General features: G+C 39.3%; 1 protein-coding gene across 5 annotated transcripts in view; it reads right to left on the bottom strand.

The window, feature by feature from the left end:
• SPATS2L (spermatogenesis associated serine rich 2 like) overlaps window positions 1-18,210 on the bottom strand; it is a 160,635-nt gene that overhangs the window by 102,917 nt on the left and 39,508 nt on the right. For 2 of the 5 annotated variants that reach the window (XM_073218562.1, XM_073218556.1), the window contains exon 2: window positions 11,752-11,821. The exons of the other annotated variants lie outside the window; for them this stretch is intronic. In XM_073218562.1, coding sequence (XP_073074663.1) covers window positions 11,752-11,753 — 2 coding nt within the window. In that variant the 5' untranslated portion in view covers window positions 11,754-11,821. The remainder of the gene's footprint in view (window positions 1-11,751; window positions 11,822-18,210) is intronic. 5 annotated transcript variants of the gene reach the window in all.

Raw genomic sequence — 18,210 nt, forward strand, 5'->3', positions numbered from 1 at the left:
ACAGAACTTATAACTATGTTATTTTCAAAAAGGGGTGCAACTCACTTGACATCACAAGCGTTCCAGCTTCCTATGTCTGCCCTATTTTATCACCTTCATTTTCTGTGGAATTATTCCTTGCCAGCTTTTTAAGTCTCCTATGTTGTTTTTAGAATTTTTTACATACTTCAGCTCAACCTGGACTCTAGGCTTTCTGACACTATTCTAGTGCGATTATCTCTTTCTCTGGAATTTGTTCTTCATTATTTGCCTCTCCTTGCATTCCTCTTTAAATGGTCTTTCATATTTTAGGTTAATCTGGGCATGCCCTTTGCAGCCACAGCCATCTCTCATTTTCTAGAACCTTCAAACCTCTAATTCTAATCATTTAAAAAATTGTGGACTGTTAGCCTTGGAGTGTGGGTCTGTGTGTGCATATTATCTTTGACAATTTAGAAAAATATTCATCTTATGTTATCAGAATGTCATTATTGTTTACTGATTAATTCATTATATTTTTAAAGAATTGTGTGTATATAATACACTGGGTATCAGCTATGTGCCTTTACTGTCCTGTTTGCTGGGGATACAAAGATAGACATGATAGGTGAGGTCCTGGCCTCTTAGAGCTTAAATCAAAGTAAATAAGATGAGTACAAAGGCAATCATGATCCAGCATGATACTGGATTTGAGGAGGGAGGATTGAGGGGCTTTGGAAGAAAAAGAAGGCCCTAATTGGAATGTTAGGGTTGGGTTCCCCATCTCTTTAATTATCTTCTCTTTTTGAGTTTCAGGTTTTAGAATCATATCTACTTTTTCTCTAAATATTTGAAAATTTCCTCCTAAAGTCTGTAGTAAATAGTTGATTATATCCATCATGTGATCCTTGGTTATCACAAAAGCTAAAATCGCATGGTCACAATCTTCCATGTGTTTGGCACACAGCACTCAATAAAATTTACTGAAATAAATGGATAAAGCTCTTTTCCATTTCTATTCATTAACTAATCTCTTCTCAGTTAAAGTTAGACCCAAAACAGCAGTTCCCTTCTTTTCCTTTACCTTCCTAGAGATGACCATTTCAGTGAAGTAAATTGGTATCTGAGACTCTGTTTTCATTTAAACACGAATAAGACTTCTAGCAGATGCCCAAATAGCTTGTCTCTTTTTATTCCTACTAATTACCTTTGTATCACTTTATGTGCTGTATTAGAAGTAAATTAAACCAATACATGATATGGTTGGGTGGTTTAAGTTCCTTTATTCACTCGAAACTATTGAGTGCCTACTATGTGCAAGGAAGTTGTCTGGACACTACTTTTCCCTTCCTCCTTTTAACTTCACCAAGTGTCCTCTCTTGGGTTTCTGGATACCCCCACTCTTGCCTCCCCTAGATTCTGGATTCCTGCTCCATTAGAACATCTCATTCTCCTTCTGTTTCTTCTCTGCCATAAATTCTGCAATTGACCAAACTTTTCTTTTTAAATTGCAGATCTTAGTTCAAACAGGGCTTCTCAATCTTTTGATAAGGAAAACATTCTTATTTTCCCATAATGTAATTTGAAATAACCAATTAAACAATTTAAAAAATCAGAGCTAACAAAGTACTACATTGTTTATAAACTATATGCCGTACCACCTACATGGAAATAACATGTTAAAAGAATATAATCAAATTCACAATATTATTCAATTGTTCATCACATGACCAGTAACTTTCAGAGTTTGAGCTTTAATTTACAGATCCATGTACGCCATATGTAGCATAAAAATTGGAATTCACTTTCAATACTAGGACAGGTAAATATGACATTACTTCCTTAATTTTCTTAATCTACTTTTGCAAATTAAGTAGTTAATGATTAAATACAAAAGCTGTCCTTAAAATAACTGCAATTATTTTCCATATGGAATGGAGATATATTCTTATTTTCTTGGAAAGTATATAATTTCATCATGATTTTAGTACCAAGATTTTGAGTCATCAAATCATTTTCATCAGTAGTGATTTGAGCTCAAAGTAACTTGCCAGTAGAGGAAAAACAAATCCATTTGTCTTTGGTGTGCTGCTGACAAAATGTGCTCTGTCCACACAAGGTCAAGGCCACTTGACCTGGAAGTGGGCTTTGCTGAGTCAGGAGGTCAGAGATCATCATGGATTGCTATATAAGCAGCAATGCAGCAAAGTGGTGGAGAAAAAAAACCCTTATTTCTGATTAGTCTATCAGCTAGACTAAACACAGTTTTGTCCAAAGGTAAAAGAAATTCTGCATTGGGCAATGAAACTTTCAACTAAAAACAGAGAATAAAAATCACTTGTAGTGAGTTTACTTAGAATACTGATCTTTTTATCCCATTAGTGTATCAATAATATTGATCAAGACTTTGCAGTAAGGCTAAGAAGGAATTTTTGAAAAATTTTCAGTCTATTTGGAAGTCCTGAATTAGTCACAATTACCAGGAAATATGGAGCAAATTTGAGGAAAAATCAATCACAAGTACAGGAACTCTTAGTAAATTACTACTTAAGATTATTATATATATAGTATATTAATGAAATACCTAAACATGTTTAATTTACTAGCAAAAAGTACCTGAGACAGAAAGATTCTGATTCTGATGATAAGCATTAGTAATGCAGAAAGAAGTAACTTTCAAAATGTATAAGTCAAATACAATCTTGTAGTTCGACATGGATTCCTTAACCAGGCAGTTAACTGAGCAGATATCATGTATAAACTAGTGAAATGGTTTACATTTGACATTCACACTTGTATTTCTGGCATGTTAGCTGTTCTCTTTCTCCCCTTTATTTTCATATCAAATATTTCACACAGTTAATATATGGTATTACGTCTTTTACCAAATTAAGTCTGTGGATAATCAGCAAAATTTGAAGAGTTTTTCTTATTTGATACTGCAGTTCTCATCTAATAGTTTATTTAACTTCCTTCACTTGAAATACTTAGATTAGTAGAAGACTTCATTGACTTCCTCTAGTTAAAAATGGATGGATGTAAGAACAAAAATATTTTATTGAGCACCTCCCATATACATTATTTGTATCAAGTACTAGGTAGGAGAAGAGTGAAACCAATGGCTTCAGAGAACTTTGGTCCTGGTGAGGATCACTAACAAGCAAACAGAACACAAGTCAACATAGGCTAATACAGAGGATGTACAAGGTTTTATCAGACCACTTTGACTTGGAAGTGAGGAGAAGCTTAAACCGAGATCAGGAAGGTCAAGGAAAGCTTCTAGATGAGTGTTAGATCTAAGCTGGCCCTGACTTAGCCAGGTGGATGCTATGCAGTGAAGGGGGAACAAAGGGGAAGAACATGATCTTAGCAGAGGAAACAAAACACACCCAAGCCCAGATGCAAAGATTCAGGCCCGGGTAGTTCAGTGTCTCTAGAGCTGAATGAGGAGGGAAGAGATGAGTCTAGAGAGAGAGAGGCTTGTGACTCAGGTAGTGAAGTCTAGACTTCAATCCTTAGAGCAGCGAGGAATCCCTGAAGGGTCACAAGCAAGGCAGTGAAATGGCCAGACACATATTTTGGAAAGAACTCTGGGGCAGAGTGGTGTGGAGGGCAAGAAAAGTCTTTCCTTGATACAGGAAAGGGGATGATGTGGTCTTTTGAAAGAAAGTAATGCTGCCCAAAAAATAAAGACATAAATTTTCTGGTTGATCCATCAACCATATAAAATTTTGTTAGCCTGAGTATATCACTGTAGAGTCTGAGCATTTTTGAGCTCATAGAAAAAGTCCAGTGTATGGATCTTGAATACTAAAAACCAGGCCTTGAAGCATGGCCTCAGCGGAAAGGTCCTGCCTAGGCAACCAGCTAGCAGCAGCCCGGGACAGCAGTCGCATTGCTGTTCCAGTCAACCAGTCCAGCTGCCACCCTGCCTGAGCTCCTGGTCTTTAGCTGTAAATGGGGGTAATATATCTATTTCTGTTTCACAGTGATATTGGGAGGCTAGTCCCTCTTCCACAGCAGGAAATGAGAGTAAGAATATCTCATTTACAGCAATGCTGTGAGGAATAAAGCTAGCATATGTAAACACATGTAGTTTTAGCACTTGGGTAGTAAGGATACAATTCTGTTGGTTTCTTTCCTGTGATAATGCAAAAGCTGGTCTCTGTGAAAATAACTGACTCAGCAAAGATAGAGAAAAACCTGTAGCCTTCACTTCATGTTACAGCAGGCTCTACCCAGTTGGCTTCCTCAAGCAAGTTGGTAAATGTTACATTGTGAAGATTCTCATTTTCAGCAGGCTTTTCTTGGTCATTTAAAAAAGAAATGAATGAAAGTACGCACACACACACACACACACACACATACACACACACAAACACACTTTCCTTAAGATAAAAACCCCATTACACCCAAGTTCCTCCTTCCCAGGCCTGTCAGGCTCACACTTGGAATGCCTCTCTCTGGAATGGCAGCCCCACCTGGGACCCCCTTCCTCACTGGGTTGCTTAGCAGCTGGCCCTTTGCTCCTGTTATTGCTGGGCATTTCCCCCCTGCCTCTCCACAGACCCCACCAAGGCTTCAGATATTTCTTCAGACAGCACAAAAGCAGGGGAAGAAAAGTGGGAGAAAATAGGTTTGGGAAAGGTCCTAATAAGAGTTGGTGGTATGTGGAAGTTACTAAAAGGAACTTTGCACAAATGAAATATAAAATCAATACAAACAGCAGGCTCTACCCTGCTTTTTCTTCAAGATCCATACACTGGACATTTTCTATGAACTCAGAACAAATCTGAGGAGAAATCCATAAAGTCCCCTTAAAGTGAGAGAGCCAATATAAAATTTGACTGTTGTCACTGACGAAAACAAATCTATCAGCAATTTAAACTTGGAAAAAGTCCACCTACAGTACACACCTTGCCTGACTGAACACCAGCAAGGCCAGGATATGTCACAATGTTCCCTATGCTAAGTACTTCTCACAGATTATTTTATTTAATGCTTACCACAAACCTGTGATGTACATCATTCTATTCTCATTGAACAGGAGAGGAAACTGGATGAATGCATCAGGCTGCTGTGACAGATTAGCCCAAAATTAGTGCTTCAAAGAACACAAATATATTATCTTACAGTTCTGCAGTGCTAAAATCACGGTGCTGCCAAGACTGCATTCCTTTCTGGAGGCTCCACAGGATCTGTTGCCTTGTCTTTTCCAGATCCTGGAGTCCATTGTATCCCTCAGCTCATGTCCCCTGCCCTCTGTCCTCAAAGCCAGTGACACACAGAGGTCTCGGACACTCTTCCATAGTCACATCTCCCTGCTGCTCTGACTTCAGCCATGATGTCTGATTTTTTCACTCTCCAAGAACCAATCTGACTTCTGTTGAGAACGCACCATCTATTTAAAGAGGATAACAGTCCTGAAGAACCTACTCTTTATTCTGCACCCAAAGCCTCTGGATTTTCCTTCCCCTGCTGTGTAGCAGCCATGCAGTTTGGGTGGGTATGATTAGAGGCCTAAGCTTCGACCACAGAAATTGGTGCAGGGAAGGTACCTCTTGAGCACTCAACAAACGAGAATTTTCATTATTATTATATTATTATTTCTGCAATAGACAACAGAAATGTTTAATCTGTATATCAAATGACCCTCTGGGAGACTCATTTTAAATGCAATTTTTAACATCCCCTGTACACTTAAATTAATCCAAAATTTAGGAAGAGCTATATATCTACTTTTTGTTCCTGGTTAAAATAATGGATGCCCCTGATGTAATTCTGTCTTGGTTTTTACTACTTTTCTCAAAGGCAAAAGCCAGGAACAAAATCAGATTTTGCTTCTAGTAGTTTAAAAAGATAAAAATCAGTGTGACCATCAAAATCCAGGTTGGTCTTGTCAGGTTGAGATGGAAACCAGGGTTACATTTGAAAAAGATGAATATGGACACAGGACAGGAACAAGCACCCAGCTAATCAAGTGAACAAATATGACGTACAAGGCCCAATGGAATACGTGTAGTGCTGTAATCAGCAAGTGTCATGTTATGCTTATTTTCCCAGAACATTCATGAAGTAATGTGGATCTTAACAGTGGGGTGGTAATAACACAGTGTTTTTCTAACTTAAAATTTTCAATTAACTAGCATTTAAAAAGTTTTGTTTCTATCATTACAGGCCTCACATACATGTTGCTGCCTCTTTTAGAGAAGTTTAGCAATACCTTAGACTAATAGGATGGTGTAGATCAAGGGGCACTAGGACAGCACGGCTTCTGCAGCCTGAAATCAGAGTAACCAAATAAAGCTATGATCTTGGTTTTATATTAAACCTACTCAGTTTGGAAACTTCTTTTAGAAAACCTACTTTAATTCAGTTGTACAGTAATAAAGGAATGTTCTTCAAGTTAAGCTTCAATTTCCATTGTAGTAGCAGAAGAGGTGTACCTTACTAGGGAACCCTAGACCTGAGGTCCACAAGGCTGCAATGCCAATCTTATATGGTAATCTGGGCTTCTATTGCTGGTTTCCTACTTCTTCATGTCCTTAGGTTTTTTCTACACTGCTTACAAGTCCCCTAGCTGAACTCATGGTCAACACATGCTTCTCAGGCTGGCTTCGCAAAGCCACAGGCAGAGCTAACTACTATTCCCCAAATCCATTCTCTTCTTCTTCATTTAGTAGTTGAACCTTGAAGTCCTACCTGTGCACATGGTCACCCAGCTAGAGGCCAGGGTTTCCAGCCTCCCTTGCAGCTCAGTATGTTCATGTAACAAATTCTGGCCAATGGGATTTGAACGGAAGTGATATGCACAACTTCTTGATTCTACCCTTGGAAACAAGAGTCTTGTCTTCTGTCCACTAAATGTGAAAAGAGCTGGAATTGGAAGCCATAAAGACAGGACAGCAGAGCAAAAAAATTTGGAAGACTGGTCCCCATCACTGTGGAGCTTCCATGTCAGCCTGTACACTTAGACCCCTCATAAGGGAGAAATAGACTTTTATGTTTTTAAGCCACTGTTGTTTTGCTTTAATCCCAGCAGCCAAATAGACATCCTAATACTTAGTCAAAAAATTTCTTGTACAGACCTTCCTGAAATTTCCAACACTCACATTTCTGGATTACAAAGCTTTCTATATCCTAAAGAACTATATATAAATGTCCAAGTATCCCAAAGAAATCAGAATGGACAGGTAAAAAGCTGAGTTTGAATTAGCTTTATAGCTTTTTTAAAGATGAATATTTGGGATAAACACATGGAAGCACATGAAAGCATCACACAGCCATTTTATTTTGTTTCCAGAACTAAAATGGGATGTGGAAAGTTGGCAGGGATACAAAGAGGTGCCACAGAGATGATTCAAGGTAAACAAAGACAGGCATAGGACAGGCTTATGCAGTTTTACATTTAGTGGTCAATTTAATATCACTGCATCAGACAAAGGATGGTGGTGAACTGTCTCTTCCACTATGGAAAGGAATCATTCTAAATTGAAGGAAGTCTGGAGAAAAGTGTTTTTGGAGCCTACGGTTTAATCATTTTAATTAGTTATGAGGGAGGTTGTGAAATCTCTTTCTCTGTAGATATTTTAAAACTGGATAGGATTTTAATCTTCCAGGATGTCATGTTAGAGATCTGCCCTAAGAGGGCATGCAGGAAGAAATGAGGATGGACTAGGTGGCCTCAGTAAGGTCCCTCACCCAGGGACCAGATGTGCTTCCAATTCAGCTCTATCTCTTTCTCTCTCCTTCTCTCTAGAATGACACTAAATCTTTTTCTGCTTACAAGCAGTAAGCAACAAGCATCTATTTCTCTTTGCTTTGTTTCTCACACTGCATGCTTCGACCCATGTCTTCCATTATATAATGTGCCAGAGGTCACAAAATTTTATGATAGGAACACTGTGTGTATGTGTGTGTGCGTGTGTGCACATGAGCATGCATGTTTAAAAAGAATGGTGGGGCTGTCAATCTCATCTGGGTAATTGTGAAACTCCTTTCCTAGCTCCACCCCCATCCCCCACACCACACACACACAGACTCATTCTGTCACACAGTGTTGGGAAACCAGATAATGCTGGGGCAGGGCTGTGTAATGACAAAGCTCCGGCCTCAGTACACACACATCTTAGGCCTTCAAGCACACAGTTCAAAATCCTGTCAACAGGTTTTATGTGTTTTGCTTGTTCTTTTGGTAAAAGAGAAGAGAGTGCTCTTTTTTAGGGAGATAGGTTTAAAACAACAAAATATTATTTATTAGGAGGTAATAGAAGCTGAAACAACAAGGACATATTTCTTAGGAGGGACTCCCATATTATGGGAACGCTACTGACCCTTCTCCACCTGCTACCTTATTTCCTTCCCCCAAGAAGGAGTGGTTTATGTCATAGGTGCCTCTGACAGAATAAACTGAGCATGTCCCACTCATTCCCCTCCTTTCTTTTCTCTCTTCTGTTAAAATCCTTCTGCCAGGGTGCAAAAAGGGTACCTTCTCACTGGCTCTTGGTCATTCAGAAAGCTTTGGATATGGGCCTGGTGCCTGGCTGCGAATAGTGAGATAGAAATGGGGCTGTAATCTCCATTTCACCTTTTCCTGGGCCTGCTTACTGCAGGGGTGAAGTATTAGCAAACCATCCTGGCTCGATCTAAAGCCACATTTTCCAGAGAGTATTTATCAGAAATAAAGCTGACATTTTGATCTCCTCTTGCGTAACTTCTCTATCTCTCAATGCTCTCTGGCACACTAGGGGATTAGTAAATATTTTTGAAGAGCTAATGAATGGATTTGGGTGAGCCAGTCTGCTGACCTCCTTAAAACCCCAGTGAAATTGTTCTGAATTGGAGGTTCTGTCTATTTTTTGATCATTTACTCTATTAGTAAAAATGCTTGCAAATGTATGTATATTTATTTGTAAATGTTAAACATATACCTTCATACTAATATAGCATGTACTTTTTTATGACATAAAGTTGATACACAATATTATGTTGGTTTCAGATGTACAACACAGTGACTGGATAATTATGTATATTACTAGATGCTTGCCACAGTAGGTATTGTTACCCCATTATCATGCCAAGATATTACTAATATACTTTAAAAAGTACTGTAAATTAGAAATTTGCAAACATACAAAAAATGTAAATAGAAGTTTTGATATCTTCTTCCTGCATCACTTTGGATTACTTTGAGCACTCCACTCTGTAGCCCATTGGTCTAAACTTTAAGTACCATAGAAGCTCAGAAGAGAATTATTCAGAGGTCTGGAGCAGTCCAGACAGACTCAGGCAGTATAGCAGGGACCCTGTTTCACACAGCCTTGTACTCCTCAACATACACTATTAAGATGACTTTCAGTATAATGTCAGATGCTCAGGAAAAAACAATTGATTTGAACTGCAAGGAGAAGGTAGAGGCATGGGTATTTATCAAGCCAAAAGGAAAAAGTGAGACTTATCTTGAAATATCTTATTCCAAGAACAGACATCACAGAAATGGGATAGAGGTTGCCTTTCATCAGACACTGACTTCAGCTCCAACATACCGTAGAGTAGCAGGAAATAAAGTTGGTTATTGGATGAAAGAGAAAAGTGAGAAGTGGTAGGTTTACCCTGGACTTTGAAATCTAGCAGAGTTATCTGGATCTGACTTGCTCTAGTACAAAATATGGAACCACTGAATACTGTTAGGATGTAAATATCATCATGATATCAATGCTTTACAAAGATCAGACTGGGATTCAGATACATATTGGATGAAACAATATTTGGATTTGGTCCGAGCAGCTCTGAAGGGTTTGGAATGAGACCACAGGAGTAGGACTAGCGTGATAAAGGTGATAATGGAGAAGAAAGAATGCAAGTAAAAATCAATTAGAAGGAATGTGATCCAGCCTTGGTAACCAGTAAGGCATGGAGGAAGAGAAGAAACCAAATATGCCTAGAGATGATCCCATTGTTTGGAAAATGAACAACCTTAATTGATTTCTTGAAATTTTCTTCATCCTGATTTGCTATGATAAGTAACCCCAGTGTGAACTGATGTTTCTTTGTTCCTACTTAACAGCCTGGGGCTCACCCTATAACCTCAAAATAAAACTTTTAAACATGGAATATGGACTAAATCTTCAGTCCAAGGTATTAATTACTAAGTCTGTGGGAAGATGCAATCTAGATATGGCAGTCTGCCTCAAAAAAAGAGGAAACATCATGTTTGTGTGTATGCAGTTGATAACTGCTGGTTTTCTGCATTTGAGTGACAACTTAGTCAACCACAAGAGGAAGACTGGTGATAAATTCATGACATTTTCAGCCACATTTTCCCTAAATGTGAACTTCATGGTATTGTAAGCTAAGAAGTTTAGTTCTGGGTTAAGTTAGGCAGCTGAATGATAAGAAAGATAGGATAGAGGAGTAGGTCATAACAATGCTAGAAGAAAAAGAAATGCAGGCATTTTCACCAAATGTCTATAATTCTGTGGACAGGGTACATGATGTGCTTATGCCTGTGCAGTTCATTTTTTGAAACAAGTGTGCTATATCCCTCAGTGACTCGTTCTGAGAATGGTCTCCTAAGATGGTAAAAAATGACCAAAAATTACATATAACTCACTTTCCAAATAGAGTTCTGCAAAAAAAAGAGCTGCCATCTGGCCTTCTGGCTAACTTCACTTCTTTCCCTTTAGGCAGATAATATTAAATCCAGACCACACAATTTGTTTCTCTATGAGGTTCATGAAAATTTTAGAACACGAATCTGTAGCAGGAATGTTTGGCAAGTGACAAAACATTAGCTCCTTGACATCAGGGCAGTTTCCTTGTCTCAGTGGGTAAGCAAGTCTCTCCCAGGCTCTGTGTGCCTGGGAGCCTTCAGCTATGAAGTCAAACTGATCAGCCCTGTCATATCAAAGACGTGTGCAATGCACTCTGAGACAGGCATGGCTCCACTACATACACGGGTGCTCTAAAATCAACTACAAAGACTTTAAAACCAGTGCTAGTTCATGGTTATTGTTACGATGGTCTACTTGAATGTAAATAGATGTAAACCAAGTCGCTGTACTTGTTGTTCTGTGAGAAACAGGAATAAAGTTTCCTACCTTCATTATATAAAATACAACCTGTGATTTAAAATTTAGCCAAGGTGTATTAAAATATGGAAAATGTAATTTGGTGTGGGTTGGTTTTTCAAATCTGATTTAAACTAAGACAACAAGAGGTATTTAATAAAAAAAAAAATCACATCCGTTACACAGTGGCTTTTCCCCCTTTTCAGGTTTTTCAAAAGCAGACATTACTGGTCTCTGTATCTGCCTACCAGTTTCCAAAGAAAGTGAAAGGGTGAGCTGAGAATTAGAGGCTGCACGTTTCTATCCTGTTCAGGCAGGGAGAAGTCTTTTCGTGACACTGTGTGCTTGGCTACATTTCTCAGAGGCCTCACTTAGCCAACATGGCTAACGACTGCAGCAGGGCCCAAAGCGTAATTCTATAGATACTGCCACTGGAATGACCATCAGAAACAGTGAGGCAGACTGGAGGGCTAAACACAGGCCTACGAAAACCTGGTGGTAAAAGAAAAGTGAATGAAACGAAATTCGGTATCTGTGAAGAATGCTGCAGGATGATGTTACGGTTGTCAAGAAAATATTCAGGTAGGACTTTATACAGTTTTCATCATAAATCAAGATTCTGATAAGTAATTCCATGATCTTTAAGGCTTTGTTAGATATTTACCACACTGTTCTTGGATTTTCCTATTAAATCTAATTGATAACAGGTTTGCCATTCACTTACATAGTTCCGTTTTCTTCACCATTTCTTATTCTGAGTATGACATCATGGAGTCAAAGAAGGGAAACTGTTTCTATATTTGGGAGGAAAAAAAGCAATGTTTGTGATAACCCAATTTTTTTCCCTCCTTTGAAGCTAAACACTTATAATTCCTAAAACATGTTTTTTCTTGGAACCATTTTTACTTCTGGCTTTATGTAAAATGTGAAAATTTTCTCTCTCAGAAAATGGCAAGAGTTCATCTCTTATGATGTTTGCATTGTATGTTCATTGCCAGTGAGACAATCTGTTTAGAGTGATCATTATTATTACTATAAATAGGCCTGCATAATGTGCTTTTATGCACATCTTATTTTCAGTTTCAGAATTGCATTACTTAGGTCTTGACTGGAAAGGTTATAATATGAAAATATCTAATGAACCTGGCTTTCTGCTAAGGAATTCAAATACATTTTGTACTCATTTACCAAGAGGAGACTGACTGACTATAAGTACCTCAAATCACAGATGCATATATACTATATATATATAGAGAGAGAGAGTTGGGATTAGGCCTATAAACAGAAATATAATTCATGAATTCTATTAATTATTTAATTAACAATTACTAGATATTTCTTAGTCAAGTTATGCCATCTTAACATTCAGTTTTTTAAGTGTGTTTTATAGATACACAGAGCACTCTCAATCTCTAAAGCTCATGAAATAAGCTCCAGTCATCTAATTTTTACCTTCCTGATATAAGGATCTTGTAAAATAGCAGAATATCAAGGTCAGAGATGGCTTGAGATGCTCTGAAGTCTATTGCTTGCTAATCATCTGCAAACATGTTTGCTTCACTATTTATAAAGGAAAAGATGTTAGTTAGCATGTGTGTGTATATAGGAAAACACATACATGTATAAAAGTATTGACATACACAATGGAAAATGGAATGGAAAGAAAACTCAATCCTAGTTTTAAATCTGCAACTTCTAGTGCTGCTTCCAGCAGCTCCAATATTTCAAGTCGTCTGATTCCCGTCTTCCACAATTGTAAAGCAGCTGTGAGGAACAAATGTGTGTGTGTGTGTGTGTGTGTGTGTGTGTGTGTGTGTGCATGTGTGTGTGTGTGGAAGCCTTTTGTAAACAGTGGGATACAAAACACTAAACATACACAAGGGTTGTGTGTTTGTATGTGTGGTCACTATAGCTCGACCCAATTCACATAACTAAGGTTGCTTTCCTCAACTCACTCACAGATATCCAGATCTTTAAAAGAAGGATACTTGTAAGTCCAGATGAGTAAAGGTAAGTAAAGCTAAAGGGAATCAAGCCACCTTAGAGAAAACACCGAGGAGTTCACCTGGTCCCGCCCAGAAGCAACCTCTGGGGTCCAGCCCCACTGTGCCTGTCATATGCAGCTTCCTCTTCCACTTTGGAAACCACAGAAGAGCCAAGTTTTACACAGGCAGTTTCCAAAGCAGTGCTGAAGAGGCTCTGGCCTTGAGGGGGACAGACGCAGGGGGGCAGAAGGGCAAAGAGGAGAAATAAAAGGGATTCTGGAAACGGAGAGATGGAGGAAGGGCAGCCTTTCATGTCTCCTGGAAACTTGTTTGTCAAGTTCTTGTAAGTCAGGGATTGCACGTGTAGCCAACCATACTTGACTACAATTTTTAAAAAGTCATTGATAGTTGACATTTCCTAAATGTCATGTTTAGCTACAAAACACAACTCTGGCAGGATGTCAAAGGTACTGTCTTTGTTGCTAAAATCTCTTTTGTTCAGTCACAGCAATAAGTAACAAACTCATGGCTATTTTCTCTTAAATTGAAAAGCATTTTCTCATGTATCCCTGAAAGCAAGTTTAAATACATCTACAGGTAGTTAAAGCTATTTGTATTTTCTACAAACTACCCCTCAAAATAGAAAGAAAGGACATGAACAAGAATCCTTGGCAATAACTAGCCTCCCACATTGGTGAGGACTTCGGAGGCATGAAACCGAGCAGGTGAGCACGAAGGCCAGAGGACTCTCTCTGGAGCTGGTCAGTGACACTGCACAAGACCGGCTCTGTTTCCATGGCCATGAGGCTATGCTAAAGTCATCTCATTGCATGGAGGTGAGGAACATCAACATCCTTTTCTACTAAGAACAAAGAGCCTTCACTAACATTCATTCACGGTCTTTTCCTCTTTGGGATAAAAGAGAGGGTCTGAGCTAATGATTCGCATTGTTAAAACTATGGACATAGGCAAATAATTACTCATGATTATCTAAGCTTAGGTTTGTTTCAACATGCTTTCCTGAAGTGACTCCTCTCAAAAACAAACTCACTCAGCAAATGTTTAACTTCACTAATCCTTCACTGACATCGAGTGGGTAATTTTCCAATGGATTCAGCCATGCAAAGGGTGGACGGGCCATCTTTAGCAAAGGCCCACTTTGATATTTGTGGAATGTTCTCTTCTCTCTAAAAAGAGGACCAGAGATCAGTCACGAAGATCTTAAAAGCTGTAGTTTCCTATGACAGCATGGTGTATATCTGTTTTCCAGGACAACATTGTACTTGTAAAAGTCACTGCTTCAGGGAGAATTATCTATTTACTTCTCAAGAACAATGTGTCTGAGTGGCAAACACCTGAATTATTTTTTAAGAGATAAATTAAACTAAAAGTTCTTTGTGAAAGAGAAAGTTCTTTGTGGGAAGATAAAGGGTGCTTAGATTTAGTTTGAACATTTAGGGTATCTCAGCTTTTGAGGGAGGGGTGGCAGAGGGTTCATGATGGGTGATAAGATCTGGGGACCTCATCCACAGCAATCATTCTCCACTTCAGGGCTAGTGACTGCCTTTGAAAAAGGAGAGGTTTATTTCCATAACAGCAGTAAGGAACAGCTAGGCAGATGTGTGGGGGCTGGTTCCGGCCCTTGATTAGCAGACAGGAATGACACTGCTTTTATGTTTCAGCAAATATATGCATCAAACACATACCAGGGGCCTCCGTTAGAGTTGTGCAATCAGTCCCAAATTTCAATGCAGCGATCATGATGCTTTAGGGAAGTTTAAATGGGGCCACATTTCCATCCGCAGAACCCTTCTCAGATGTGGCTAACAAATCATATGGACTTTTTCTTCCCTCCTTCTCTGCTCCCCTAGGTTGAGAAATCTGAAATCAAGGTATTTTCAAATGTTTCTATGTCTTGACAAGAGGTACTTGATAGAGACCAGATGTAATTCTATGGCAAAGCAGAGGATTTGACCAATCAGTCCCCTTCTGCTGAGAAAGAATGCTACTAAGCCTTTTAAAGACTATCCTTGTCATGTACAACACATAAGTGTTCTTGTTCAAGTAGCTTCGGTTTTGACAACAGAAACTGGAATGCGGCTTTGCTGACATGCAAAACCTCACCCGGGGGGTTCTCTGTGTGTCAACGTGGATGTTCTCCCTCCCCCGCTTTTCCCATTTTTTTCCCTTTTAGAAGCAGGGTTTTGTGCTGTTAATCCTCTTGGAATGTAGCTCTTCTCACCACCTCAAGGAATTCATTACACTTGGGCTCTCACTGAACCCCAGGCCCAGAACACTAAGGAGCAACACAGCAATTGTCTGGGGAGCTGCCCCCTGAATTCAGGTGTGCTGGCACTAAGCTACGGTGCACCCAATTTTTCCTATAATCAGAAGGGCAGGGAGAAAGTAATCATGCTTCTCTCTGCGAGGGAGTGGAAGGAAAAGAGCCTTCAGGAACAGAGGCTGAGGCGCCCTGCCATTACATGCAGTCATTCTAAAGCCAAGGGTTTTAAAAAAATAAGTAGCAGGTTCACGAGAGCACTCCATAGCTTCTGCACAAGGCCAGAGCAACTGATCAATACAGTGGGGGAGGAACTAGTTAAACCAGTTATTTGTGATAATGTTTAAGAGAGAAAAACACTGCTTGTTTGCCCTTATATATATTTTTAACTTCTGTTACTTATATAATGATTTCAATACCATAATGCTTTGTATTTTATATAAAGCTTGAAAACTCATTTTATGTCTTTACATATACGCCCTTTCTATCATCCTTAAACCATCAGTTTTGCTCACACAAGAGAACAAACTCAGAATACAAATGCAACACACACTTCTTCTGGTTATAACCCACAAGGCATTGTCATATCACTTGGGCATTAATGAAAAGCAAGATGTGGGACACAGAAATGCATCAGTCTCTGGTTTCTTCTTCAAGCATATAAACATGAAACTGAGATGTGTACAGAAATGGGAAACCACCTAAACCAGAAAGGTAGCCAAACAGACTAGAGAAGAGCTATAACAACATTCTTAGAATCCATTAAAAGGCAACAGAAAGCAACCATTGAACAATACTGAACTAGAGCCATCCTCTTAAAGCCCTTTGTCAAGGGGCACTCACTTATAACCAAACTCTTCAGATATTTCTAGACTCTAATACTTCCTGAATGAAGTTCACAGGACCACCTTGCACTAAAGTCTGTATTATTGTTAGCTATGTTTTCATAAGGCTGAACTGTATTGTATCAAAGAAAAAACCCCATTTATAATCCCTCACTGGAGAGACTGGGGAGGAGGGAGTAAATAAAAACATTCTGATGCTTGGTCCTTCAGTTTAAGGCTATGTAAATCAGTCATCAATTCTGAATACAGTATTAGCGAATCCCTTTGGTAACAATTATGCATGTCAGAACACCAGGAATAATGTAGTATTAACTAAAATACATCAGGTGTTGCAGAAAAGTTACTGACTGACAGGCTAAGAATATATTTATTTTTTTAATGGAAAATTATAGTCCTTGGCAAAATAAAATATGTGTCATTCATTTAATTTTAATTTCTCGGGATTTTGAAAAGTATCTTGCCTTCAAATGTTTTTACTGTGAACATGTCATAGTCACAAAATCCATACATTAAGTTTACACACTTAACAAACATTGATTCCTCTGCATTCCCAGTATGTACACACTGGAGGGAAAGATTCCCATTGCTGGTTAGTGCATTTAAAAATGCCAACATGGAGAGAGATGTTTGCATTTCCTCCCAGCAAGTGCTCAGCTAAAGAACAAATATACAAATCTGCCTCTCCCTCTGTGTTCATATTGATTTCCACCTATTGATTTCATAGTGGCACATTTCATTTTCAAAACACTTTCCCAAACATGACTGTGAACCATGCAGCGAGGTTAATTTTTGCTGATAACACAAAACCTGAGATTTGTTTTTCAGAAGATTCTGGTAGTGACTGAACATGTGGTGTGCTCTTTGCTGAGGATAACTACACACACACACACATACACAAACATGCACCTGAGACCTGAATTTTCATAATCCATTCTCTGTATTGCTGAAGGCTAAGGTCCTTAACTCTCCAAAAATAAATAAATAGACAACTGCACTCAGCCCTGGTCAGTCACTATCCATTGGTCTTTCGGTCCATGCTAGAAAGTTGTATTAAGAGAGATGAAATTTTGAGCAATATACCAAAATAGAGGTGGAGGGTTATGAGCATTCCAGGAGGCAAGGAGAGGTGGTTAACAGATATGCTCATCTCTGTTTCCTTCTAAAACTGACTAAGATGGTCAGAAAATTTTTTTTTTAAATTTTGCCTAAAAGGACAACCAATGGGAGAGGTGACAAAAATGGCTGAGACATGACACAGTCATTGTGAAAGATGGAAGAAAAACAGAAGTGTGGGACTGGCTTAGCTGAGGCAAAGGAGAAGCCAGCCAGTGGGCCCCCGAAGAGCTGCAGGAAGGCTCAGAGGGTGACAGGGTGGTCAGGCAACCATTCCTCCCCAGCCCCATGGGACATGGGTGGTTTATTCTCTATAAAAATTGAATGCAAGAGGCTGGAGACTTCAGGCATTATGGAGGAGAGTCTGAGGCACCAGGCTGAAAACAAGAGGCTCAGGAGAAAGTCCAGATACTAACAACAAGGCCCCCAGCTCTTCTTCCCCTCAACAGTTTAGGTCAGTGGCCAGGCCCCCCAGGCAGAAGATGTGGATTCTGTCCATGAGAAATTGAGTGGCCACAGTAGGAAGATCTACAGATACTGACATTTAGGGAGGGGGTCAGATGGCTTCTAACAAAATGAATTTGCTGAAAGGAGTGAATTCCTGGCCTTCAGTGCTTGGATGAGACTGGCAATTAACAAGAGACCAGGGAGAGGTCTGCAGGATAACCTGGAGAGACAGTGACTGTGTTCATCACTTCTTCTACCTGGGCATCAGAGCCTTAAGTTCAGGTCCTGCCTGTGTCATTCACTTTTCATGTGGTCTTTGAGTTACTTTTCCTTTCTAGGCTTCAGACTCCTCACTTGTAAAATGACAGGTCATGGTCCTAGGGTCCTGTTATTCTGAGATGCTCACTCCTCCCAGCAGGTCTAAAATGACAGACATAAAATGTCAGGGGTCTTTGACATGGTACCAGATACAGCCTGAAGCTTCGCCAACTTCTCAGGGTCCGCGTTGCCCC

The sequence above is a fragment of the Manis javanica genome, chromosome 12 (assembly GCF_040802235.1).
Source record: "Manis javanica isolate MJ-LG chromosome 12, MJ_LKY, whole genome shotgun sequence".
Lineage (NCBI taxonomy): Eukaryota > Metazoa > Chordata > Mammalia > Pholidota > Manidae > Manis > Manis javanica.